Source organism: Gopherus evgoodei, chromosome 4, assembly GCF_007399415.2.
Source record: "Gopherus evgoodei ecotype Sinaloan lineage chromosome 4, rGopEvg1_v1.p, whole genome shotgun sequence".
In the NCBI taxonomy this organism is placed as follows: Eukaryota; Metazoa; Chordata; order Testudines; family Testudinidae; genus Gopherus; species Gopherus evgoodei.
Genome location: NC_044325.1, coordinates 137347174 through 137373332, shown reverse-complemented (window position 1 = coordinate 137373332; position 26159 = coordinate 137347174). Strand labels below are relative to the sequence as shown.

The following is a 26159-nucleotide window of genomic DNA, read 5'->3' as shown; positions in this document are numbered from 1 at the left end:
CCTAACCCAGGATCTCTGAGCGAGAGGTGGACAATCCACAGAGGTGCCCTGTGTGCCCTTCTAAGTTGCCACTTGCTGTTTCCTATCCCCTTTATTTCCCACTGGTTTCAGTTCCCATTCCCATTCTTGCCTGTTCTTCTGGCTGCTCCCAGCACTTGTGGCTGTTTGTCACAGGAACAGAGAATTTGGGAGTGTTTACAATAGAAGAACCAGCAAACAGACCTCTAGCAAATCCAGCTGCGCAACAAGGTAGTTCTGGGACACCCAGAAAAGCTGCACGAGCTGTTAAGGCTCTCAGGGGGAGGGAGGGAGGGAGGGAAGGAGATTCTGCTTCTAGTTTAGCCCAGAAAGTCCTAATGCTGCTCAGAGCTGGAGATGCGGAGTGGGGTGAGTGATGGCAGATGGGATAGACCAGCAGTGCTCAGGCTGTCATGGCACCATTGGTAAAACATCTCTGAACAGAAATTGCCACTGTCCTCTGGAGAGGTGACCCTCTCATTCCAGCAGATGGCACTGCAGCCTGTCAGTGTAGCTAGCAATGTTTGTTGTTAAATACTAATTACACACACACACACACACACACACACACACACACACACACACACCCCCCAGTGGCTGTTGGGGAGAGGGATCCTTTGGTAGGCTTGTGGCCCAGTGGTCAGGCAGAGGAACCCCTGCCGGTATGGGTTTTGTGCATTTTCAGACCAGAAGAGATCAACCAGCCTGACATCCTGCCTAACCCAGGCCAGAGGATTTCACCGAGTGACTGATTCGTGCATCAAGCCCACGAGTGCTGGCTGAGCCAGAGCAGATCTTTTAGAAAGAGACACCCAGCCTGGATTTAAACACCCTGTCCCATCCCCAAGTAAGATATTCTAGGGGTTAATCACCTCACTGGTAAAATAATCAATACATAGATATAAATTTCACCTCATTTCTACTCTGAATTTATGTAGCTCCAACTTCCGGCCATTGGATCGTTGTCTGCGAGATTCAGAAAGCTTCTCTCCCGTTAGGTACGTACAGACAGTGATCAGGTTACCTCTGAACCTACCCCTTTGGCAAACTAAATGGATTGAGCTGCTTTAGTCTCGCTGCAGAGGCAGGTTTTCCAGAGCTCAGTAATTCTTGTAGTCCCCCTTCCCCCCCGCCAAATCTGCCAACATACTTTTTGAATTGTGATGATCCTTCCAGCCAAGGATGGCCAGAACCCCTTTCGGAGCCTGGCAATGCCAGAGGGGGTATTGCTGATCCCTGAAAAATATCTCGGTCATCGCCAGCCCAGGAACAGATGTTCGGGTCTCTGACATGGCAGGCGGTAGCCAACCCTTGGTCCTGTCTGGCCCATTGCTGCTAGTGGAGATGGTGAATGTCAGATTACTAGCTTCACTCTCTCCTGGGTTTTGGAGCAAGCATCTGTTTGCAGTCTTACAGATTGCTGCTCTTTTTGGAACAGTCTAAGAAGCCATCAGCTGGCCCAAGAAAATTCTGCAGGCCTCTCGTCTAACTCAGATGTCTGCAGTCCATCAGAGCAGCCATCTGAAATGCCCAGTATTCTGCTGCAGCGTTTCCTGGGGGACATATAGGAGTCCAATGAATATGCTGGCTAAGGCAGCAGCAAAGCACACATCCAGAGCATGCCAGTGACTGAGTATACGCTCGGCTGCGTAGGGACTCAGGTAATAGCTCTGTTCTCCCAAATACAGCCAGCCTATCTGGTAGGTGAGCCTGATGACAAAGATACCTTAGCACAGTGTTTCCACGCAGCCAGCCCCGCCAGACCCCTCCCAAGCAGGAAACCTGCGAAGCAACCCCCCCTCCCCCGCAAGCAATCCCTGTTCTTCACTCTTTGTTCAACAGACTCTGCCTGCTTACAGCTGGTGGAAATTTTCCGATGGGAGGGTTTCCCGTAGGAACAGGGCAAGTTTAGTCGAAACCAAAACCTTTCCTGTTTTGATTTCAATGACAATTTCAATGGGCACAAAGTCAATAAAACACATTTTGTGTCAACAGCATCATTTCAATTCATTCCATTCAGATTCGTAAATTTGAATTTGAATAGTAATGTGATATTTAGATCTATATCATACAGCATCATGTTTTGACATAATTGAAAAACTTTTTGATGGCCCTGAATGGACATGTTTTAGAATTTTCATTATCTGGCCAATTGCATCTCGTTCTTCCGATTCCAAATGATTAGCCCCTCCCTCCAAAATATTGACATTTCCCACAGAATGGAAATTTCCCTCGCTGGCCAACTCTAGGTCTGCTGACTGATGACTGTAGAGTATCCCTTCCCACAGGAGAAAGTGGGATGGGATCTCCCCAGGACAAGATTGAGGTACAGCAATAGACTGTGGGGGAACCCTAAAATGGTAGGCTCCCTTTGGGGTCCACGGGAAAGCCTCTCTCATCTTCCATAAAGCTTTGGATGAGGCCCTGAATGAACATGGAGAGACTGGTTTCCTGGAGAGCAACGTTCCTCCAAGTCAGGGGTAGGGTCTACACTGGGGAGACCCCTGTGTTTGATCGAGGCAATGCTCCCTGACTGCTCAGGGGTAGAGAAGCGCCGAGGCTACAAACCCAGGCTGCAGTATTCCACTGTGATCTTGGAGCCTGATCTTCAGACAAAACTAACCCCTCCCCCGCCACCTTCCCCCTACAACCAGGACCATGTCAAATATGTGTGTGAGCAGCCTGAGGCAGAAGGAATTGAACACTCACCTGTCTGAGGTCCATACCTCACGCAGGATCTCCGACTGAAGGGGCATGGCAAGCTGCCGGTGGGGCTCTGGCTCACGGGGAAGAGAGGCTGGGCCGCAGACCTGGAGCACAAAGTCACCTTATTGGCAGATGCGAAGCTGGAGCACTCCCTGCTCCTCCTCCAGATGTTCGTCTTCTCCGGCACAGACTTGAAAACGGCGCACACAGACGGGGTGGATTTTAAATGCAAGATGTGACTATCTACAGATTTGATCTTATCTGGCTGGGGAATCCCCGCTCCAGCTTGCCCGTTAATCTGCCCCAGAGAATCCTGGGGCAGCCTCACAACATTCACTTATTTCGATGGAGTCGATTAGCTGATCAAATTCATTTTCTCTGGTACCCACCACCCAGCCTTCAGCTCAGGCAGGTCTGCGTAGCACTTCGGCGGCCACAGACAGCCACAGAGATGATTAACTTTATTTATCTTGAAACTCCGTAATAGGATTTCAGGGGCTCAGGGCCAGGCAGCCAGGCCTCCGGAGAGGTTCTACAGAATGCAGCAGCTGTCACAGTAATTCATTCAAACAGGGCCAAGGGAGCTTGATGGATCACACAATATACCGCTGCGACTCCGGATGAGTGAGTGTAAAACGCATGTGTGCCATGCACACAGAGAGACACATAGACAGTGTGTGTGCATATACAGTTAGTGAGTGCGAGTGTGCATGTGTATAGCACACCAGAGTTTCAATGGCACCTCTCTGTGCTCAACAAAAGCTGGAGCAGGGCATGCTAGCCTGGGATGGAAAGAGAAGGGAGCTGAAGTCTGATATATGATCAGCTATAGAAGCCGAGCCATTCACAGGGGAGATGTCGCTGTGGGTTCGTCTCCACTGCGATCTGAGGCGTGACTGCAGCATGCGTAGTACCAGACTAGCCTTCATCTTGCTAGCTCCAATAACAGCAGCAGTGGTGGCACAGGCTGGACAAGCCTATGAGGGATACGTGCTGGAGCAGCACTAGCAGGGAAGCTAAAGCAGGACAGGCCGGCTGCGTAGATTTCAAGGCCAGAGAGCCCATTCTGAACACGTTGTCTGAGCGTCTGCATTTCCCGGAGTTTACTGCGGTGCGACTGAGAGTCCGGTCTGCCTCCCCATCGACTCCCACCATATAAACCACTGACATTCAGTGGAGTTCCATCAGCATCAAACCCACACAAGAGGCAAACCAGGTCTAGGATCTCTTTGGGTCAGTTACCCCTCACCCTCTCTGGCATCACAGAACACCACGCCCCCATCCCCATATGCCCACAGTGCAAGCGGAGGTGTGGCTGCAGCTTCCTTCTTGCGTGGCTACATGCAGACAAAGCCCTCAGCATTGCTGGGTAATCAGTGCTAATGATTCCACCCACGTGACCCCTTCCTCCCCCCATTTTGGTGGGCTGATGCCATCGACACAGGCAGGTTCAGCTTAAACATGAGCAGGGAGCTGGGCAAGCTATTCTGGGCACTCCAGCCCCACATCGCTCAGCCTTGAGACAAGGGATTTCAACCTTGATCTACTTAGGAGAAACACAACCTGACTGAGCTGGGCCCCTGATGTAACTGCCCTGGCACACAGATGCCGTCCTGTGGCCTAGAATTGCTGTGGAAGATGATACCATGGATCCTGGTTCTGCATTGGCTTACCCCTGTTCCTAGGGGAGTGGAGTACGGCTGGCATGCACAACTGCACGACATAGAGCATCAGGGCTACAACAAACTGTATCTTCGGCTGCTTTACGGCATCAAGCCCCACAGGCAGGGGGCCTGGTTCTGTGTAGCTAATCCCTTTACCTAACTATGCCACGCTCAGCCCTTTGCATAGTCAGCCCCCACTTTCCGCTAGCAGAAGCTGAGCTTGCAAGACCTGGTCGCAATGAGTCTGTCTGCACGGGGGTTCCAGCCACCGGGGCCGGATTAACCCATAGGCTAATAAGGCTACAAGCCTTAGACCCTACTGGTCAGGCAGGGGGTGCAGCCGGGGCCAGGTGAGGGGGGAGCTTGCTCACGCAGCCCTGCTGGAGCGCTCCTGCCAGCAGGAAAGGCAAAGCAGCCCCCTGTGGATTGGCAGGAGCTCAGACCACCACCTGCTGCTGCGTCGCCCCCCGCTGTAGGAACACACTGACAGGGATCCGGTTAACACTGGTGACCGGACACTAAAAATCCGGTTACCATGGGAACCCATTGTTGTGTATTTGGTTGTCGCGGTTTTTGTTCCTGTGGCAACTGAGTTAGATTATTAGAGGATAGCCCAGCCAGCTTCGGCAGGTTAGGCGAGCTCTGTGTCTGTAAATAAATGGTAGTTTTGTTAGCTGTCTGCTGTCTGGCCTCAAGTGATTTCTTCCTAAACCAGCTGCCCCCAAGGATGTAACAAGTGGCGACGATAGATGGGATTCCGGTGCTGCTTCAGTAACAGAAGGAAGTAAGTAGAAGTCAAGGTAAAGAACAAACAAACAAAAAAACTGCTTGTTTGCACTGACTGTGAAAGTGAAACTAAAAATCACGGCTACTCTGACCGGGCCGCTGGAACCTTTTGATGAGAGCAATGGCCTGTGTATACTCAGCGTTTTGAGCTTTTTGTTATTGCAAATGACATTACAGAAGAGAAGAAGGTGCCAACATTCTTAAGTGTTGTAGGGGCTAAAACCTACTCCCTGCTACGCAGCTGTTAAGCCTGAGACTAAATCTTACACTGACATTGTGGAAATCCTGGGGTCCCATTTTTCCCCCAAACCACTGGTAATTGCTGAAAGATATCGGTTCCACAAAAGAGACCAAAAAGAAGATGAAACAGTTGTACAATTTGTAGCAATTTTAAAAAAGCTAGCAGAAAACTGTGAATTTGAAGAGATGTTAAATGATGCCCTGCGTGACAGGTTAGTGTGTGGCCTGTACAGTGAAGCTATACGGAAGTGCCTACTGACAGAGGCTCAGCTTACATTACAGAAGGCTGTTGATATTGCTGTCTCCATGGAACTGGCTACAAGGGAGGCGCAGTACATCGATGCATCCCCTAGGGTGCAAAAAGCGTCACAAGAACCTACCCACAAAACTGTGCAGAGTCAGGAATGTTACCGCTGTGGTAAGCCAGGTCACCAGGCATCACAATGCTGGTGTAAGGACCTGGTGTGTCGACACTGTGGCAAAAAGGGACACATTGAGTGTGCCTGTAAACAAAAGAAAAAAAAAAAAGAGGCCTGTGGTCTGGCTGACAAAAAGAGGAACCCTGCATACCCTAGAGCAGACCCAGGATGATCAAGGTGACACCTCATCGCAAGAGGAAGTGCCACTGCATGTTTTGTCTTTGGCAGTGGGCTCACATGAATACAGGGTAACCCTGTTGTTGGATGGCAAACCTATACGCGTGGAACTGGACACCGGTGCAGCCGTCTCACTGGTCTCCGAGACTGTGTATAAAGAAAAGCTACAGCATCTTCCGCTTAAGGCAACAAAAACTGTTCCGAAGACGTATACAGGAGAAGCTGTGCCCATGTTGGGTACTATTGATGTTAAGGTGGAGCTCAATGGACAGGCTGCTAAATTGCCACTGTTTGTGGTGAGAGGTAATTACCCAGCCTTAATGGGTAGGTATTGGCTTGGGAAGATTCAGCTGAACTGGGCAGAAGAGCACCGGATGACTAAAGAAGAAACCAGTCTAACCCCTATACTAAGGAAACATGGTGCTGTTTTTGGAGAGGATTTGGGAAGTACGAAGGGAATCACTGTGACATTGAACATTAAACCTGACAGTCCACCAAAATATCTGAAAGCCTGAACTGTGCCATATGCCATCAGGCCAAAAGTTGAAGCAGACCTAGAGCGCCTGGTCACCAACGGAGTCCTAACACCAGTTACCCATAGCCCATGGGCCACTCCTATCATTCCAATAGTGAAGAAAGATGGCTCTCTCCGGATCTGCGGTGATTTTAAAGTCACTGTCAACCCAGTGTTATGTGCAGAGCAATACCCGCTTCCCTGCATCAATGACCTTTTCGCAGGCCTGGCTAGGGGACAAAAGTTCAGTAAGATTGATCTGAGTCAAGCATATTTACAGATGCACATCGATGAAAAGTCCCAAGAGCTGTTGACTATTGTGACTCATAAGGGGCTTTATTGATACTGTCGCCTACCCTTCGGAATAACATCTGCTCCCGCCCTGTTCCAGAGGGCTATGGACCAGATCTTGTGTGGCTTGTCAGGAGTTCAGTGCTATCTGGATGATATCTTGGTCACTGGAAGGAATGAAGAGGATCACTTAAAGAATTTAGAGGCTACCCTACAAAGACTGGAAGAGTATGGCCTACGAGTTCGCAAAGACAAGTGTAAATTCTTCAAGCCCTCTGTTGAATATTTGGGACACATCATTGATTCTGCAGGTCTTCATAAGGCCCCTGCAAAAGTTAAAGCTATTGTGGAGGCTTCCCCACCTCGAAATGTAAGCCAGCTACGCTCGTTTCTAGGACTACTGAACTATTATGGAAAGTTCATCTCACAGTTAGCCACACTGCTAAAACCACTTCATGAGCTCCTGGGGCAGAACAAGGCCTGGAAGTGGACTGAAGCCTGTGATGTTGCATTTAACAAAGCTAAGGATGCATTGCTAAATTCTGAAGTTCTAACGCACTTTGATCCATCTTTACCCCTACAATTGGCCTGCGATGCCTCCCCTTATGGAGTGGGAGCAGTCGTGTCACACATTATGCCTTCGGGAGAAAAGAGACCTATTGCTTTTGCTTCAAGTACTCTAAGCAAAGCAGAAACTAACTACGCCCAAATCGAACGTGAGGCATTAGGAATTGTTTTTGGAATTCGGAAGTTTCATCAGTACCTGTTTGGGCGGAAGTTTACTCTTCTCACAGACCATCGACCTCTGACATCAGTTTTTGGACCCTACAAAGGCATTCCCCCATTAGCTGCTAGTCATATGCAACGTTGGGCATTGTTACTTTCAGCACACACATATGAAATCAAATATCGGAAATCCACTCTGTATGGCAATGGAGATGGCCTCTCAAGGTTGCCTTTGCCGGTCAAACATCAAGATAGTGCCCAAAAGGAAATCTTCTACTTTGAACAGGTAGAGAATACACCCATCACTGCTACTCAGATAAAGAAGGCAACTCGTGTTGACCCAGTATTGTCCCAAGTTATGGACCTGGTGATGCATGGAAAAATCTTGACCAACCTCTCCGGTCTCACCCGTCCTTGTTACCTACATGTGCAGGAGGAGGGAGTTATCGGTCCAATCTGGTTGTTTGTTGTGGGGGAGAAGTGTCGTCATTCCACCACCACTGAGATCACAGATGTTAGAACAGCTACATTCCGGTCACTGTGGAATAGTGCGCATGAAGGAAATTGCACGAAGCTATTTTTGGTGGCCTGGATTGGACAGTGCTATTGAAGAGAAGGCAAAAGCTTGTATGTCGTGTCAGGGTGTGAGGAATGCACCCCAGTGGGCACCCCTACACCCATGAGACTGGCCTGAAAACCCGTGGCAACGTATTCATATTGACTTCGCTGGCCCCCTTGAAGGAAGCATGTTCTTGGTGGCAGTAGATGCCCATTCTAAATGGCCAGAAGTCTCTATAATGCAGTCCACTACTGCAGAGAGTACTATCCAAAAACTACGGGGACTCTTTAGTCGTTTCGGTCTGCCAGAACAACTTGTGAGCGACAACGGACCGCAGTTCGTCTCTCAGGAGTTTCAAAATTTTATGAAGGCAACCGGGGTACACCACATCATGTCAGCACCATATCATCCATCCACCAATGGATTAGCTGAAAGATTTGTGCAGACAATGAAACACGCTTTCAAATCAGCAAGGGGACAACACTCCATTCAAAAGCGTCTGGATACCTTCTTAGCATTTCTGTAGGAAAGTACGACCCAGGCATCCCCGGCCTTTCTAATGATGGGACAACAGCTGCGCACTTGCTTTGATCTGCTGAAACCTTCTGAACCCCGACAAATTGTGCAATATCAGCAGCAATATCAAGTTATCAGACGGGCACCCAGAACAAAAGACCGAACCTTTAGCCTGGGACAGCCAGTTTTGGCTCGGAATTATACTTCCGGAGCTAAATGGGTCCCTGCCACGATCATCACTCAAACAGGACCTGTTTCCTACACAGTCCGGACTGCAGAGAATCTTACCTGGAGGCAACATGTAGATCAGCTGTTGCCAGGTCATGCCAGTCCTCAGGACACATCTGCAGTTGAGTGGTCTGACTTCACCTCTTCTGGTGAGACACCGAATCACGAATCACCTGTTCCTGACTGTTCTCCTCCATTACTGCTGGCGGCTGAGATACCCCTTTGCCCAGCACGAGCTGATACCACCTTCTCACCTGTTTGTGCTTCGGATCAGGAACCCATGGTACTTTCGGGTGCAACAACACCAGAAATTCACCGTAATCCACCTACAGACAGAAGGCCTCCTCATCGGCTGGATCTTTAGCTAGGGCGAACCCACATTTATGGGGCAAAATAATCCCCAGGGTTTAGCCCGGAATGGAGGCAGTCTATCCTCCTTCTCTAGTCTAGTGTGTGTTTTATTTAGGGGAGGTGTTCTTATTGGGGGGGGGGGAGGAATATGTTGTGTATTTGGTTGTCATGGTTTTTGTTCCAATGGCAACTGAGTTAGATTATTAGGGGATAGCCCAGCCAGCTTCGGCCCGTTAGGTGAGCTCTGTGTCTGTAAATAAATGGTAGTTTTGTTAGCTGTCTGCTATCTGGCCTCAAGTGATTTCTTCCTAAACCGGCTGCCCCCAAGGATATAACACCCATGCCAGCCATGGGTGTCGTTTGAGCAAGCATTGCCCCCTCCCCAGCAGCTCCCCCCAGCCCCGATTTCTCTTCTGGGCTGAGGCTGGCCGGCAGCTTCAGGACATTGCCTCCTGGGTCCTAGTGCCTGTCATGGTCATCTTCTGTGTGTTCTGGGTCCCATTTCTGGACAACTGATGAGTGCCTGGAGGTGGGAGGGCAGGGTAAGGGAGTGGCAGGGGGAAGAGGCAGTACCACAGTGGTAGGGGAGGAAGCTTGCACAGAACCCGCATACACACTATCCAGCTCCAGCCAGAACTACTGCCCCTCCCGTGTCTAAGGAACGAATTCCTGCACATTTGTAGGAAAAGCAAATCCAAACCTCCCATTCTGGATACCAGTCCTTTAACTTTTACAGAACTTTCCACTGAGGGGCTTCAGATGTATATGATGCACTGTGTTCGACGCTGTATTGAACTGTACTAAAAATCAAAGAAATCCATTTTTTTTCTCTCTGATATATTTTTCGGTACTTGGATGCACAAGCCACCAAGTTCTTTCCTTCTCCTCAGTCTAGTCACCAGCCAACACATCTTTGCAAAAGCACTGGAGGAAGCTCAACACACAATGTTGTAGGTTGCTCCTTCCCCTCTCCCTCAAGGATTTTAAATCCACTTCTTAGCAGGCTATGATAGAAAGACTGGCTGAATAGGCTAAAGGCTGGTTCTCTAGCAGTTCAATCCATCATAGAAGTACCTCTCATTTGATTTCTTTTGAGTTTCATTCCAAAAACTTAAAGCTAAATAAACCTGAAGTTAGTCCCCGTTTTTCTGCCCCAACTCCAACTAACTGCTTTCCCAAGTGGAAAATGTTGGGTGAGCCTGGAATGTGATTCGAGAAGGGAACAGGAACACCTGCCAATTCCTGCCGACAGTGACACCTGTGCAGCCTGATTGACTTCAGGGAGAACAGATTTTTGTCCCTTCTGCTTTTTCACACTGGTAGAAGCAGAACCTCATTCACTTTCCTCCCCTAAGCTCTGAGCACTTTAAAGAAAACAAAGCCAGGTCTGCTTGATTTAGACATGCAAACAGAACAGGAAGCTCTCCCTTCACAAGAACATAACATAAGAACGGCCGTACTAGGTCAGACCAAAGGTCCATCTTGCCCAGTATCCTGTCTACCGACAGTGGCCAATGCCAGGTTCCCCAGAGGGAGTGGACCTAACAGGCAATGATCAAGTGATCTCTCTCCTGCCATCCATCTCCAGCCTCTGACAAACAGAGGCTAGAGACACCCTTCCTTACCCATCCTGGCTAACAGCCATTTATGGACTTAACCACCATGAATTTATCCAGTTCCCTTTTAAACACTGTTATAGTTCTAACCTTCACAACTTCCACAGGCAAGGAGTTCCACAGGTTGACTCTGTGCTGCTTGAAGAACTTCCTTTTATTCGTTTAAAACCTGCTGCCTATTAACTCTACCTCAGCCTTAAACTAGGGTGACCAGACAGCAAATATGAAAAATTGGGATGGGGGTGGGGGGTAATAGGATCCTATATAAGATAAAGACCCCAAAATTAGGACTGTCCCTATAAAATCAGGACATCTGGTCACCCTAGCCTTAAACAAACACTAGACCTGATGTAACAAGGGTGTCACTACAGCAGCCTTGGTTGGACTGTTTTTCTGAAAGATCCTTCACAGTTCTTTTAAGATGCTGATTTTCAGTGAAGTCTTTTTGTTCACGAGGGGCAGAGAACACAACAGGGAATAGCTCTGTTTTGTCACCTCCTAGTCCAAGGGTAGGCAACCTATGGCACAGGTGCTGAAGGCAGCACGCGAGCTGATTTTCAGTGGTACTCACACTGCCCGGGTCCTGGCCACCGGTCCGGGGGACTCTGCATTTTAATTTAATTTTAAATGAAGCTTCTTAAACATTTTAAAAACTTTATTTACTTTATATACAACAATAGTTTAGTTATATATTATAGACTTATAGAAAGAGACCTTCTAAAAATGTTAAAATGTATTACTGGCATGTGAAACCTTAAACTAGAGTGAATAAATGAAGACTTGGCACACCACTTCTGAAAAGTTGCCGACCCCTGTCCTAGTCATTCAAAAGCTGAAAGGCTTTCGATTAAGTCTGTTTAATGTTTATACAGTGATTTTGAAGAGCTAATATAGTACAGAAGTGCTAAATATTATGACTGGGCAGCCACCTAAAGATCTGTGTCACTTCTAGCTGTTACATTTTTCTTTCAGAAAGCTTAAAACAAACAAATGCAAATGGTAGGGGGCTGGTGCACACAGAACTCATGCTTAAAAAACCTCATGTCAGAGCTGCTGATCACACATTCTAGAATAGATAATACTTAGTCCTGCCAGGAGTGCAGGGACCAGACTAGGTGACCTCTCGAGGTCCCTTCCAGTCCTATGATTCTAATTGCGGCAGAGCTTGGTGACAGAGTGGCCTGATGTGGTGAATCACTGGAGATTAACTACACAAACTGGGTATCATCCCACAAATAATATTGGGGTCCAATACATTGTCCTCAGCCAGTGCAACACTGGGAGGCAGCTTTCAGAGCAAGACAAGCCTAAAATACAACGGCACCCAATGTAATTTCCCCACTCCTCCTTCCTCTACTTCAGTGGATTTTACACTCCCAGTGCTTTTCTTTTACATAATTAATGCTGTCTGCCTCCCAGAGTGCAGTCAGAGTGAGATAGGGTGTGTGGTGTAGAGTCCATAGCTTGGGGGAAAACACCTGCAGGGCTTGGCTTTGCATTGTGCCATGTGGAGAGCAGAGGGTAGACGCACAAGGTGGAAAGAGGTGAGCAGGATGGGGGATGTTGCAGTGTTCATCCTCATACAGATGAGCACTCCACTTCCTCAGAGGAAGAATGCCCAGGAGAACGACAGCATAGCATCCCCTGTGCTACCTCTTACTCAGAAGTATCTGTAGAGAGATGTTTGATGACTTCTTCATTTTTTTTCTTTTTTGCAATATATCATTCATACTTAGGCCCTTCCCTCCATTAGCATTAGGCCCCTCGTAACTTTAATCCTGCCCTGCCAGCCACACAGGTATCCTGCAACTCTCTGTTCCACCATGGGGCTCGGAGCCAGCTGGAGCAGCCTAGAAACTGGGTGTGAGGGCATGTAGCCAGAGCACCCATACAATGAGTCGATTCATACAATGAGTCGGCTTATGTGAACGGGGCTCTTTCCAAGCCTGGAACCCCCGAGAGGGGGCAGTACCAGTGCCTGCCCTCCGTCAGTGTGAACACCTCCACTGGCACAGATGACAGCACGGTCGACAGGGTTCCATCCCTCTCTACCCGAGGGGTGAATGGAGCCCAGGAAGTGATGCAACCAATCAGTGCTCTGCTTGAAGACAGAACTTTCTCTCCTCTTTCCTGTGTAACATCAGGGCTGGGAACCCTGAAGAACAGACAGGCTAGTTGCTAGCAGCTGGCTGTACTATCTAATCCATCTATGTATTTACAGGTGTGCAACTTCATAGCATCTAACATTCCCTTTGAAGTTACTTCGCTTGCATATTATGCACACAATATTATGCACACAATCACATCTCTGCCTACTGAGCAGGGTCACTGGGTCTTTTTTACCTGTTGAGTTGATGAGGTTAAATCTGATGCGACTCGGCTGCCAGGACAGATCAATTGTATTTTTGACTTTCCCATTGTTGCTTGACTGTCATTGTTGTGTCACCAAGCCAGCACACACAGCACAACGCGAGTGAGAGAGGTTATAAACTTACAGAGAAACGGGATGGAAAGAGACTGAAAGGTGAAATCTATAGCATGTGCAGCCTTCACCTGGTGGTAATGGAAAGTCAGGTCCTGATCCTGTCCCTTGTGCCTGTGCAAAGTTCCAGCCAAATCAGCAGGGCTCCAGCCACATGCATCTGATTGGGAGTCAGAGTAGTGTTTCTTGTGACCACTTGAGGGTCTGCATAACATTCTCCTAGTGCAACCGAAACCTACTGAGAACAAAACGTTAATCAAGAAATGCTATGGGGAAAGCTCTAAAGTTCCTTAGTTTAGCCAGAGGGCTGCAGAGATGCAAGATATCAAGTCACTGCACTTAATCTCTTATATTCTGCTTCATTGTCAGCACCAGTGAGTGATTTTTCATTCAGCAGGCCGTGCATCATCTCTCAGGGTGGTCTGCTGACGTCCCGAGGTGGGTGCCCTGGAATTTTCTAACTGTGACTCTGAAGACCAAGGCCTTGTTCACGGGTGGGCGGAGTCAAATGTCTGTCCACTGGCGATAAACTTTTTCCCTATTATAGCAATGACCAGAGTAAAGAAATGGCAGGCACTTGTTCAAGTCTAATTTATCCTGAGCCGTTCAGCTGTTAAAATGTCTTGGTTTCATTCATTTAAATGTGTTAGGAAACTTTTGTATCATTTCCCTTACCAAACCAAGAACGGCTCCCTGAGTCATTCCCCAGCTCAACTCCTGCAGTGGCTTCACCCCCTGATTTTGGGTTTTTTTCTCTATTTTACCTTCCAGGATCCTGGAGCCTGGCAGACAATTTGGGACTTAGCTGCTGTCTTTCCCCATCTGTTTAGCCAGAAAGACAAATTTCTGGCCCCATTCCTAGGCTACTTCTCAAGGTAACAGAGGCTTTGTCACTGAACCGGAGCTGTAGAAATGGGATCAGCTGCTCCCTCGGGAGAGCCATAGTTCAGTGAAGCTACTTCTGATCTACCCAGGGGTAAGTCAGAGTTGAATGGGGCCCCATCTGCTAATCACCGAAGTTCCAGTCTGGCTGCCTGCATGCTGGGGCAGAATGTGAATGGTTCAACAATCAGAACAAACTTGGAGGAAAAACTTTCCTGTTGAAGGGGAATGCTCCCCTGTGCCCACATTGCCACAAGCAACACTTGGTAAAATGAAGGGGGTCTAGAACTCGGATGATGCTAAGAACATTGGCTACTAAGGCAGTGATGGTTTATTAATGAAGTGCAGGTAACAGCAAGGGAAGATAGGCAGAGCCAAGAGCACGCAACGCATGCAGTGAGGCTCTTGAAGTCTTCTCAGCTCCAATGGAGTCAAGCTTCGCAGCAGCACTGCTTCCAAGAATGGGCCACGATCCCCCCTCAAACTCAGCGCCTAGAGTTGAGCTCTGACCCCCTGGTTAGTACAGCTTTGACTTATTTGCAGCAATCATCCTACTTTTAATGCTCATGGTGTGTTCTGCCCGTCTTACTTCCTAACCAGCTGCATCTGTGCCACTAGGTGGCACCACAATACCATTTATCTATTTGAATGTCAGAGCAAAAACATGCCGTGGTTTCGAAGAGGAAAGGGGACCCGTGTGATGGGCCGAGGGAGGACTGCGGTGCGTGAGCCCTTTCCCTCCACATCAAACATCGTCTGCAAAGCAATTGCTCTTGTTATTCTTTGACCAGGCTAATGCATTATTCTTAGCCAGCGAGTCACTGTGACTGGCATTTGGCAAGCTTCCAAGCCAGTGGCTCCTTCACCTACAACATCCTCCCACGCCTTCAAATCCTTTTTCCAATACTTGCTTCTTGTCACCAGAATCCTTCCTCCACGTCTCTCCTCTCTGCAGCCCTCTGCCGGAACACAGAAACCTCTACTCTAGCTCCCCCATGTTCAGTCCCTCCAAGCCACCTCTTCCCCAGAGGCCTGCCAATAAAGGTGGGTGTTGCAGGAATTCTAACAAATCAGGGGGTGCTCTCCATTTTAAGTCAGTCCTGAGACAATTGACCGGCATGGCAATAGAGTGATGAGCTGCTGATGGTATCTCCACCAGCACGGGATGTCAAACCAAAGAGCTAAGCAGCCATGGCCATTAGACCTCCATAATATTTTGCACAAGAGTAACAGTGTTAGCCCAGGCATCCTGATCGGATTCCAATCTGTGCGTAAATACATTCTGCCTAACTCTCTCCTTCATGTCTCATTTTAAAACTGCTGTGAAGTGTCGCCATGCATCATTAAACAGTCCGCCCCAGAGGCAGCTGCATTTCAGCAGTGGGTGATGCTGGGCACAGCTTTCAAAACACCGGGCTCCTTTACGGTTGAATCTTTTCACTCTGATGACAGCTATAATTAATAAAACAGCCAACAGGCGTAGCTCAACTGATTGTCTCAGCACCCTGCAAAATGTTCAGTTAAACACAGACCAGTTCTCGAGTTACATGAGGTCAGCAAAGCAACACACTCATTTTTCATTACCCGAATGCGTAGTAAAAACAGACAATCACAAGTAAAACCCAATCATGCATGCATGGCCTCTTGTGGGTTCAGTTTCGCCTCTGATCTTATTTTTATAGTCATTATGCATATACTTCCAAGAAACTGCAGCGTAGGAACGGCCGGCCGCTATAGGAACAGGGTTGCTATAATTAAGCAACAAGCCAGATTAGGAGATGTTACACACACACACACACACACACACACACACACACACACACACACACACACACACACACACACACACACACACACACACACACGGTGAGTTTTACAGAGCATAGCATATAGCAAAGTGCTTCTAAGGTGCTTTGACACCGAGGTAGGACCCATGTCATGTACAATGGTAACAAGCCACTGCTCTGACCTGTATTTTCAAGTGCTGGGTCAAACTGATCCGTCACCCGTGGTTATCACAGAGGAGGGAATCCAGGTCAGTAGCTGACAGACTGGAACTAAGAGGTCTGGGTTTTTTGGTCTCAGTTCCATTTCAGGCTCACTGTGTTAATTCACTCTCTGTGCCTCGTTGGCCCCCATTTATAGACAAAGCAGCAAACACACCCCTACCTCTACAGCTTGTGAAGCTTGGTTTGTATTCGGGGAAGGGTATAGACAGCCTCAGCGCAAAGACACTACGGGCAAAGCATTTCTTACGTCGTATATAAGAATTAACACTAACAAGATCGCTTATTGTGCCTTGTTCATGCTAAGGCATCCAATCCAGCCGAATGATTTTGAAGAGCGGACTCTGGCTGGGTGGGAAGCTTTTAGGAGTTTGTCAACTCTCAGCTAAGCTGGGATAAGTGTAGTTGTTGTCAATACTTCGGTGGAAGGACTCAGGGAGTTAGTGGCCTCTCATCAGAATCTGGACTGCCCCAATGTGCCAGGTGGCACCATGCTGATGGAAGTCACGTCTCTTGGAGACGGTCTCGATCACACATGTAGTCATTAAAGATCACATGGTGTTCTTCACGAGACAGGATGTGAATGGGACACGGGCAGGCCAAGTGCCAGGTTATGCCAAAGTCCCCATGTCTCAACTAAACGCTGACAAGTATGTTGCTGGAACCTGTCTGGCTCACCTGCGTGTTACCATTGTTCCAATAGGAAGCAGCCTTCTAAGGACGTGTTTGGACATTATTGAATGCGTGTGAGTTGCTGCCTGCTTTAATCTCATTTAGCGCATCTGTATCCCGTGGAACTGGCATTTTCTTACATCCCATCAACAAGATAAAAAGCTGTGTTATTCTGCCCTCCTCCCCTGAAAGTGAGTCATGCAAGCGGATTCCCCTCATCAGCTGAGCTTGCAGCTCTGGGTACATGGCAGGGAGGGAATAAAACCCCTTAAAAAGGGAACTAATTATCTCTATGCTTCTTGGATTCCAGGAGGCAAGGCTTTTCTAGGCATAAGCAAGATCCTCAGCTGCTTAGCCTGGGTTAGCCCTAATGGACACAGAGTTTGCAGTTCATAGAAGCTTCTATGACCTTTAGAAAAAGTTAAGATTGGAACTCATTTGTGTCCTTACATTTGCCAGCTTTAATCTTGTAAATACTTCTTTAATTTCCTTTTCCCATTTAATCACTCTGTATATAGTTTATTATAAGATTGGCTACAAGCATTGTCTTTGGTGAGAGATCGAAGGTGCGACTGACCTAGGGTAACTGACTGGTCCTTTAGGACTGGGACTAATCTAAATATTGCTGTGATCCTTGGTGGAAGGGTCTATATCGATCCCAAAAGAATGCTCACCTGGGTAGCGAGATCAGAGTGCCCAAGGGAACTGTTCAGGCTGTTCTAGTCCATGAGGATTTACACTCGATAAGTGGTTTGTGAAATCCAAGCGTAGGACTCACAACCAGTTTGGGGTTTGTGCCGTGGTTCTAACAGTTTGCCCTGACAGTGGTAGTCACACTCTCGAGTCACTGAAAGCAGCCTTACAGTGAGCTAACAGGTCCTTTCTGAATTCCAGATTCTGGACCACACATCCTGGCCCCTTTAAATTCCCCTCTGCAGTTTCAGTTCAATACAGGATTCTTTGTCACTTCCTCTCCTACACAGTTTCCTAGAGTTGCTATGCACTGGTAGGTAGCTGCCAGGCTGTAACCTCCAAGATCCTGCCCCTTCCTGGTAACACAACCATCTCTGAACAGGACCCAGAGAACCTCTGCAACCATTCACAATGAACACTGGGGCAGTTCTCTGTAGGTAAGTTATAATGAGCCAGGATGCTGGTGCTCAGATCTCCTATTCTTCAAAAAGGTGTGGAAAGATTTTAATTGGCCACATTCATTGAAGTGAAGAAACTGACACCCTAGCAGCACAGTGTCCCTAGCCATGGGAGGGAGGGGGTGTTATGATTCAGCAGCCCAAGGGAAGAGAGCCGTTTGCTGAATAACCAGTGCACTACCTGAACAACCCAAGTGTACCCTGCCAATCTCCCATCCACATATAGACCAGGCCAAACCCTATTTAGCTTGTGATAACTGACAAGTTTGCAGTCAGCAATGTTACAGCAGCAGACGCTTAGAAGACTGTTCAGCAGATTGTGGGTGGCCAGTGTCGAGAACCCCACTTCCACAGGCAGAGGTGCTTAGGTGCCATATAGAACTCCTGAAAAGTAAATAAACACATACGAGAACACACTTCTTGGCAGCAGGCTTGGCATAGTCTCTACCCTTGTGGCCTGCAGGGTTGTGGGGGAAGAGGTGGGGAGAAAGCGAAATCTTAAATCCTAGCTTTAAAACAAAGACTGATCATATTGTAGGTGTGAATCAGATTTGCATTTATGCAAGTGATAGCAATGATAACCAGGAAATGTCCAGGGCCCAAACCGATTAGCTGGGGTAATTAGAAATGTCTGCGCTTAGGCCTTCTCTCCTCTGCATAAATGACTAGATGCAATATGGGGTTCCCTCTTCCTCTGCCTGAGCCATGTCAGGAGCCAAACAAAGCGTTCATAGGAGGGACACTCGGCTTCCAAGATCACTTTCTACTTCCATCCTGTTGCCATCCAGCTGTTGGTTTCTTAGCAACTTCTCCTGTTCCACAAAGACATGCATGAGAGAACCACAGTCCATTCACAGCAGGAAATAAGGAAAGATACTGTGCAGCTAAGGGGCTGATCTAGATATGCCTGCCTGGTGGGAATTGATCCGCTTTTACAGGAAGCATGCTACCCCTCCCCCTTCTATGCTTACCTCAGGGCACTGTGGCAAATAGAGAGAGCTGTGAACAGATGCTGAAATTTTGCCAGGTGCTCCTATGCGAGTGGGGTGGGGTGGGGTGGGGGAAGCCCCATGACCTCCAGCAGGAATAGCAATAGCAGTAAGAGCTACTGCAGTTCTGCAGCATGAGGATGTACAATCCAACATCCCAGCCTAACTGGAGAGCAGACCCTGGTGCAATGCACGCCAAAGATGCGACCGCAGGGTGATAACCAATCTACAGAAACACTGCAGGTAGAAGGAAGGCTTCTAAAGAGTCTAGCTATACCAGAAGTGAAAACACTGCGAGGAAGCTCAATATCTATGCCAGTGGCTCTCAATGGGTATGTGTGCTCCTGGGAGTACACAGAGGTCTTCCAGGGGTTACATCAACACATCTAGAATCTGCCTTGTTTTATAAAAGGCTACACAAAAAGCACTAAAAGTCAGTACGAACTAAAATGTCATAGGCAATTATTTGTTTATACTCCTCTGTATACTGTACACTGAAATGGAGGTACAATATTTATATTCCAACTGATCTATTTTATAATTACGTGGTAAAAATGAGAAAGGACAGAATTCTTCAGTAATAGTGGCTGTAACATTTCTGTATTTGTATGTCAGATTTTGTAAGTTTCTATGTGAAGTGAAACTTGGGGGTACACAAGACAAATAAGACTCTTGAAAGGGGAAGAGAGAAGTCTGGAGAGGTTGAGTGCTACTGATCTACGCTTCAGAATTCTGCGGGCGGCTCAGACCGCCTCTCCCATTGGTGAGAATGAGCAGTTTAGGGTGACAGCCAGGAAAGCAAAAGGAGAATCGGATGCAGAGGGCGGAGCCGGAGTGACAGAAGGCACAGCCGTCTTTCCCATGCGGGAGAGCTGCAGATGAGCTGGGTGGTTGTAGGACACCAGACAGCTGTTGCAGGACACAGACAGCAACAAAGGGACAGAAAAACTGTCCAATTTGATGAGTGTTTCAAGCTTTGATGTGCCCAGGGATACAACATCCCCCAGGATAATAAATGCTTTAAAAACACTAACAGGCATGGCCAAGAGCCCTGTAGCCCCTCTAGTGATGAGGAGAGAGTTGGCAGTAAACCTCCCTCAGAACCATCTTCCTCAGCACTACATATATGCACCAGTGGCAACGGACACGGACTTGTAGGCCGCCCATTCCTCACCACAATAGAAATTAAACCACATCCAAGCCGAGGCACTCTCCACTCACAGGAGGAGTGGAACGCTAGGGTTGTGTATTGCTGCAATATACTGAACTGAAAGACACCTGGGTTGCTCTCTGCACAACAGCCCATGGCGTGGCAGCCGGAGCCGGGAAACAACTGGCAACATTCGTTTGGAGTTTTTCCTTATTAGCTGTCCAAGTAACGCTGGCTTCAAATCCTGCAATTTTGGCTTCACAAAATAAAGAGAAAAGGGTTGGCTTTGCTTTCAGCTACATCTTTATTATGATGTAAACGGATGACCACGCATGCTTTTGACCAGGCTCCCCAGACTGTAATACCAGGAGCATCTGCCATCAATACAGCCCTGCTAGCCCCTGGCCGAGGAACCCTGCTTCGGACTCAAAGATCCAGATACCCTTATTTTTTCATTCAAGGCTACTGCAGTTATCAATACAAGGAAGCCGCGTGGTCACTTGTGGCTGTGTATCTGTGTCTCCCCATCTCCCTGAGGCACCAAGCGTACAGTAGCATAGAGGATCCAGAGGCCAGGTTGAGTGCTGGGGAAGTCTCCAGCAGGTGAAACAACAGATGAGCTCAAAAGATACTGCAGCCTCAGGCAGCATTTGAATGAAGAGGAAGAAAGGATGCTGAATTTATCTGGCCTGCACTCTCCCTTTAAGGTGATGGGGTCTGGACTCCCACAACCTTTGCAGTGGGGTACAGGAAGATCACTGCCACTTACAGATACAATAAATTCCTCCGTTCCTGCTCTCTATTCCCTTTATGGCCTTCAGTAGGGACAGGCTGGATGAAGCAGCCTGTGTGGAACAACATATTCCGAGAAGAGGGAATGCTGAGCAGAGATGGGGTCCACACTATCACGGAAGGGGAAGAGTATCTGTGTAACCTTGTGAGGCGGGTTTCAAACAAGGTTCAATGGGGGCAGGAGACAAAAGCCCATAGGTAAACCCAACACATGGAGAGCTGGGTGAAGGGTCAGAGTCTGGGAGGATCATGAGCAATCATAGCAGGGAGAGATAAGAGAGATGAGAGAGGGGAATCTAATGAACATCTTAGGATGTCTGTATATGCAAGAAGCATGGGGGAATCAACTGGAAGAACTAGATATGCTTGTGAATAATCACAATTGTGACAACTGGCATCACAGACTTGGTGGGATAATTCACATGACTGGAATACTGGTACAGAAGGGACAGGCAGGAGAAAAAGTGATGATTTGATCGGGGCTACCACGTTGGCTGTGGGCAAAGGGGCTTTGGATAGCAAAGGTGGGGACTAGGGGAGCAGTTTATGACAGAGGATAGGGCAAGTGGATTGAGTAAGAGGCCCTGTTACCCTAGAAAGGGAATTTAGAAGAGCATGGGGAAGGGGGTGGATCTTGTGCCTATTACAGAAGTGATGTGTGACCACATGACCCGAGTCACCTTCATTCTTGCAGCTCCTGCCCATTTATCCACCTACAGGGGCTATGTATGAATACAAGTGTGGCATTTAGGGCTGGGTGTCCCAGGGCCATGAGAATAGGATACAGCACCTTCCATCTCTGTCCCCAGTTGAAATGTGGCCCAGTTGCACGTACTTAACAGGTAACTGTTTGGCCCTCTAGGAAATCAGTCCGTCCAGTCTGGATCACAAATGGTCACTTAAGCGCACTGGTCTCATCCAAGATTCAGTATGGAATGGGCAAGGAGTCTTACCTCCCCGCTCACTCCTAAAGATGGTACCTTTTACCGCCAGGTTGATGTTAGGCATACTGGAAGGACTGTGCATAGGGAGAAGGGGGAGGGACAGCTTGCCTGGCTGGATGCAATTCGTCTCCAAAGCCCAGTCTACACTAGAAACTTTTCCTGTGGTGCAACAGTCAAACTGAGGTCAGGTGCACATGCGGACAAGGACAAAATCTACATTCAGCCATACATGGTTTGTCTTTCCCATCTCTTGCAACTACACTGCATTCGGCATTCATTTAGCCGCACTAGCTGCTGACACCCATTGTCTGCAAGAAGTAGGTTTTCTAACAAAGGCTCAAGTCTCCCAGCCTGGCCCCTTTTGTACACCCTACAAAACCTGCAAATAAACACCACCAAAAACCATAATGCACGCATGCACTTTAGAAGTTAGTGTGCAGATCCCTGTAGAAGCAGAAGTCCTTTTACAGTGGCAAGAAAAGCTTTCCAAACACCAAACTGCTCACCCATCCTCCAGGTCAAATCACCTTTGTTGTCCAAAAGCATGCAAACTGATGCTTAAAGTTTCCCCAAAATACATTCAAATGAGATGACAAGGTCTGACTAAATAGACACAAAAGGCAGGACATTCAGCGTTCGGACTCAAATGCTATATTGAATGTACTTCACTGTGGAGCTACCATATAGTAGATGGAACATTCACTCAAATCCCTGCAAGGTTTAAAGAAGACAAGGACAGATTTAATCTTCCCTGGTTTGTGGGCTGAAGTTAAGCTCTTCCCGTTATCTAAGTGTCCTGCTTCATGGTAATAAAAAAGGGCAAATGCAGTTAAAGTATCAGAATCTTCCCTCCCGATGGACCCTCTAGCGTATCAGCTAATTCATTCAAGGGGCACTGCTTTCCTGCTCAGGACAAAAATGTTTATAAAGTGAGAATTGGGCTTTAAGTTCTAAATATATTGTGACAGGGTCAGGCCAGATGGCTGCAAGAGAGTGGTCGACGGTAGATACATTAGCTCCAGGTTAAGCAGGTCCCTTTCCCCTGGGTAAGTCAACAGGGGCTATTTCAGAACACTCAGGAAATTTCTAGAACTAATTAAGGCAGGCAGGCTAATTAGGACACCTGTAGCCAATTGGGAAGTTACTAGAATTAATTAAGGCTAATCAGGACACCTGTTATAAAAAGGCTCTCACCCCAGTTAGTGAGGTGTGTGTGCAGACCTGTGCAGAGCTGGGAGTGAGAAGGCATATTGCTGGAGCACTGAGGAGTACAAGCATTAACAGACATCAGGGGGAAGGTTCTGTGGTGAGGACAAAGAAGGTGTTGGGAGGAGGCCATGGGGAAGTAGCCCAGGAAATTGTAGCTGTCGTGTAGTTGTTCCAGGAGGCACGCTAGACAGCTGCAGTCCACAGGTCCCTGGGCTGGAACCTGGGGTAGAGGGCTGGCGGAGGAAGATCTCTGAGGCTAGCAAAATCCGCCAATAAGCGCACCTAGAGGAGGAACTTTATCACAATAGTTAACATTGTTTAAATCAATTACCAAGCTGATTTTTTAAAGCTGCTTTCCGTTTTCATGGGATTACACTAAAATACAACCATCTCCCTCTATTATGCCCTCAGCAGAGGCTAAACTCTGCCCTCAGGTACATAACTCCCAATTATGGTCAATGGCACCTTTTCATGCATGCACCAGGGCAGCGTTAGCCTGTGCCTTTATATAATGAACAGACTCCATCACTAGGGTCAAGCAGATTTTCAGGTTGGTTCCATTATCAGCCATGCACATTCCCCATGTCACAGTGCAAGGTGGAGAGACCGAGAAGTGAAGAGAGAGAGCCCGTTGGTTTCTGCAGCATTAAAAAAGAAAGAGCAAAATAAAATCCAGTATTTGCTAAATGGAGAACAAAACTGATAGGAAAAGAAGATTTTATTTTCAAGCTTCAAAAGGGGGTATTACAAACAATGGAGAGTAAATAAAAATTTAAAAGGTGGTTTAAAAAGGTAGTGACAATGTCCCTTTAAGGTAGAAGTACGTACTAGGTTTCAAAGGAGCCATAACGGTGTATGTTGAGAATGTGTATTCCCAGTCAGATCTGGGATTCACAACGTATTTCTGTGCTTTGTAAGTTATTAATAAACAAATACAGCTCTCACTAAAACAGCAGTGAGTGTTGGATAAAAGATATACATTGGCAAGCTATGATTCCTGGTACCACGTATGTGCAGTAAGAGACCAAATAACCATTTTGAACCACAATATTTCATCTGCCTTTTTTTTTTTTTGCACAACCCCCTAATAAGCTGTAAACTCCATTAAAAAAAAATTAAACCTGCAGATTGTAAATTAAGCATCTGAAAACAGCAGCTTCTGAAAACAATCTTTTGCACACCAACAACATTAAAATGTGGTGCAACTTTTTTTTTTTAATGTAAATAAATTAACTCCCAGAATAAAACCCTATTTTAAAGCCAAATTATAAATCCCTAAGAAGAGAGAGGAGTTCTAATGGAAGGGATGAAAAACGTAACTGAAGCAGCGCTACTGGGAGCCGTTGTAAGTTTCCGAAAAGGAAATGGGGAAGTCATGATGAAATGCAGTACTTTAATGCTGGTTACTGTCATCACTTTAATGCTGGTTACTGTAATCACATTGTAACATCCCCAGAAACGCGTCCAAGAAACCTCCAGACAGAAACCAACCCCCAACCGCTGAATGTAACTACAAGAGCTAGATTGTTCCATCCCCTGTGCTACACAAACCCATTTGAAGTCTATACTGAAGTGAGAGAGAAGAAAAATTACAGAGGAAGGTAACCTCTCTGCTTCTGGCTTTCAAGTCCATAACACTTCAGTACACAAACCATGGCACACTGCTTTGCACTTTGTTCTAATAGGTACAGCGCGATATCTTGAATCGGTAGCACTTGGGTCAAAAAAATTTTTTTTTAAACAACAACATAGACCCGTGTCGTGCTATAGCAGTACAACCCAAAGCAATACTGAATTGTACAACTGATAGCTCCTCCATTCTAACTCATTTCAGAGGACCCTGGACATTGTACAGAAAGTCGACACGAACTGAAATAAGCAGGACTTGAGCCGCCTCAGTTAACCCCCTTAGTGCCAAGTTTTGTTGTTTTGTTGTTTTTTTTGTCATTCCCCCTTTCTTTTAAAAAACCCATTTGTTCCACTTGGAGTGGTCCCACCATCCCTTTGCTTCTGCTCCACTGCCGAGCATGCTCACAGCAGAAGGGCTGTTTAAACATTTTTGTTTGTGAAGCTGCTGGTTAGGCATTTTGCTTCCACGATCACACAAACTGTAACAAGCTTTACAATAAACACTGTGGAGTCCTGAGTTCCGCAGAAACCTGTTTTGGCGCAGGCCAAGTTCATAAAGATCAACTTTCCACCTTCGCTTCTATCGGATGTGCCCTTCAGACTTTGCTTTCAGCCACTGGAGTCTTTAGCCCTTGTTCACATGTTTCTTTCTCCGCCTCGCTCTCTCCCACGGCTTTGCTGGCTTCCTGCACAACGGCAAGTAAACCACGCATGGTTAGTTGAGACACAAGCAGTAAAGACAAAGGGAACCCAAGGCTCCTCCCATGCATTCGTGAGGACAGACAATCCCTGCAAACACATTGTAAAGGATGTCTCTTCCTAATCTCAGGTTTGCCTACGGCATAGCAGGGGTAGTCATACAGAGCGCACCGACTGGGAACGTGTACCTTCTTGGCTAGGAGCGTTAGTACATCATATGCACATTACACTCCACTCCTCTTGGCTAAGTGAGATTAGGTACCTTATAGAAAGTACTGGATTAGCACTTCCGCAACTAATTCACAGGAACGGGGTGTTGTATGATTCACTCCTCCTCTGTGGACATTTGGTCCCATCACTGAGAACTCTTTCCAAAGTGGGTGTTTGGGGACATGGGGGAGTAGAACAGGGAAACAAGGTAAAATCTTCAGGATAGACTACATGGCATTATGGATGGAGCTACAGTGAATGCTCAAATACCGGGGGCCAACACTACAGAAACAGGAGAACATTATTCCTGGGAGAGCAACTCAACTGGCTATGCTAAATGTGACACAAAGAGGAAGTTAATAGCCCTGAGTATTCATTGATCCTTACGTAGCAATGTCTGGCAGAGTTAATTATTTGGCAGGGTTCTTTATTTATTTATCAGGCATTAGTTCTGAAGATAATGCTGTAAAGGATTTATGGTTTCACAGTTCATGTATTCCCTCCCGCTAGAGTAGTGTGTGCATTAGGTACTT

General features: G+C 47.3%; 2 protein-coding genes across 5 annotated transcripts in view; both read right to left on the bottom strand.

The window, feature by feature from the left end:
* Positions 1–3129, bottom strand: part of TULP1 (TUB like protein 1) — a 39977-nt gene extending 36848 nt beyond the window's left edge. Inside the window, exon 1 of one of the 2 annotated variants that reach the window (XM_030561271.1) lies at positions 2728–3129. In XM_030561271.1, coding sequence (XP_030417131.1) covers positions 2728–2774 — 47 coding nt within the window. In that variant the 5' untranslated portion in view covers positions 2775–3129. Of the gene's footprint in view, positions 1–930; positions 1060–2727 lie in introns of those variants that run through there. The other variant, XM_030561272.1, reaches the window with a different exon arrangement.
* Positions 3130–23788: 20659 nt separating this feature from the next.
* FKBP5 (FKBP prolyl isomerase 5) overlaps positions 23789–26159 on the bottom strand; it is a 51625-nt gene continuing 49254 nt past the window's right edge. For all 3 annotated transcript variants that reach the window (XM_030561268.1, XM_030561270.1, XM_030561269.1), the window contains one exon: positions 23789–25403. In XM_030561268.1, coding sequence (XP_030417128.1) covers positions 25314–25403 — 90 coding nt within the window. In that variant the 3' untranslated portion in view covers positions 23789–25313. The remainder of the gene's footprint in view (positions 25404–26159) is intronic.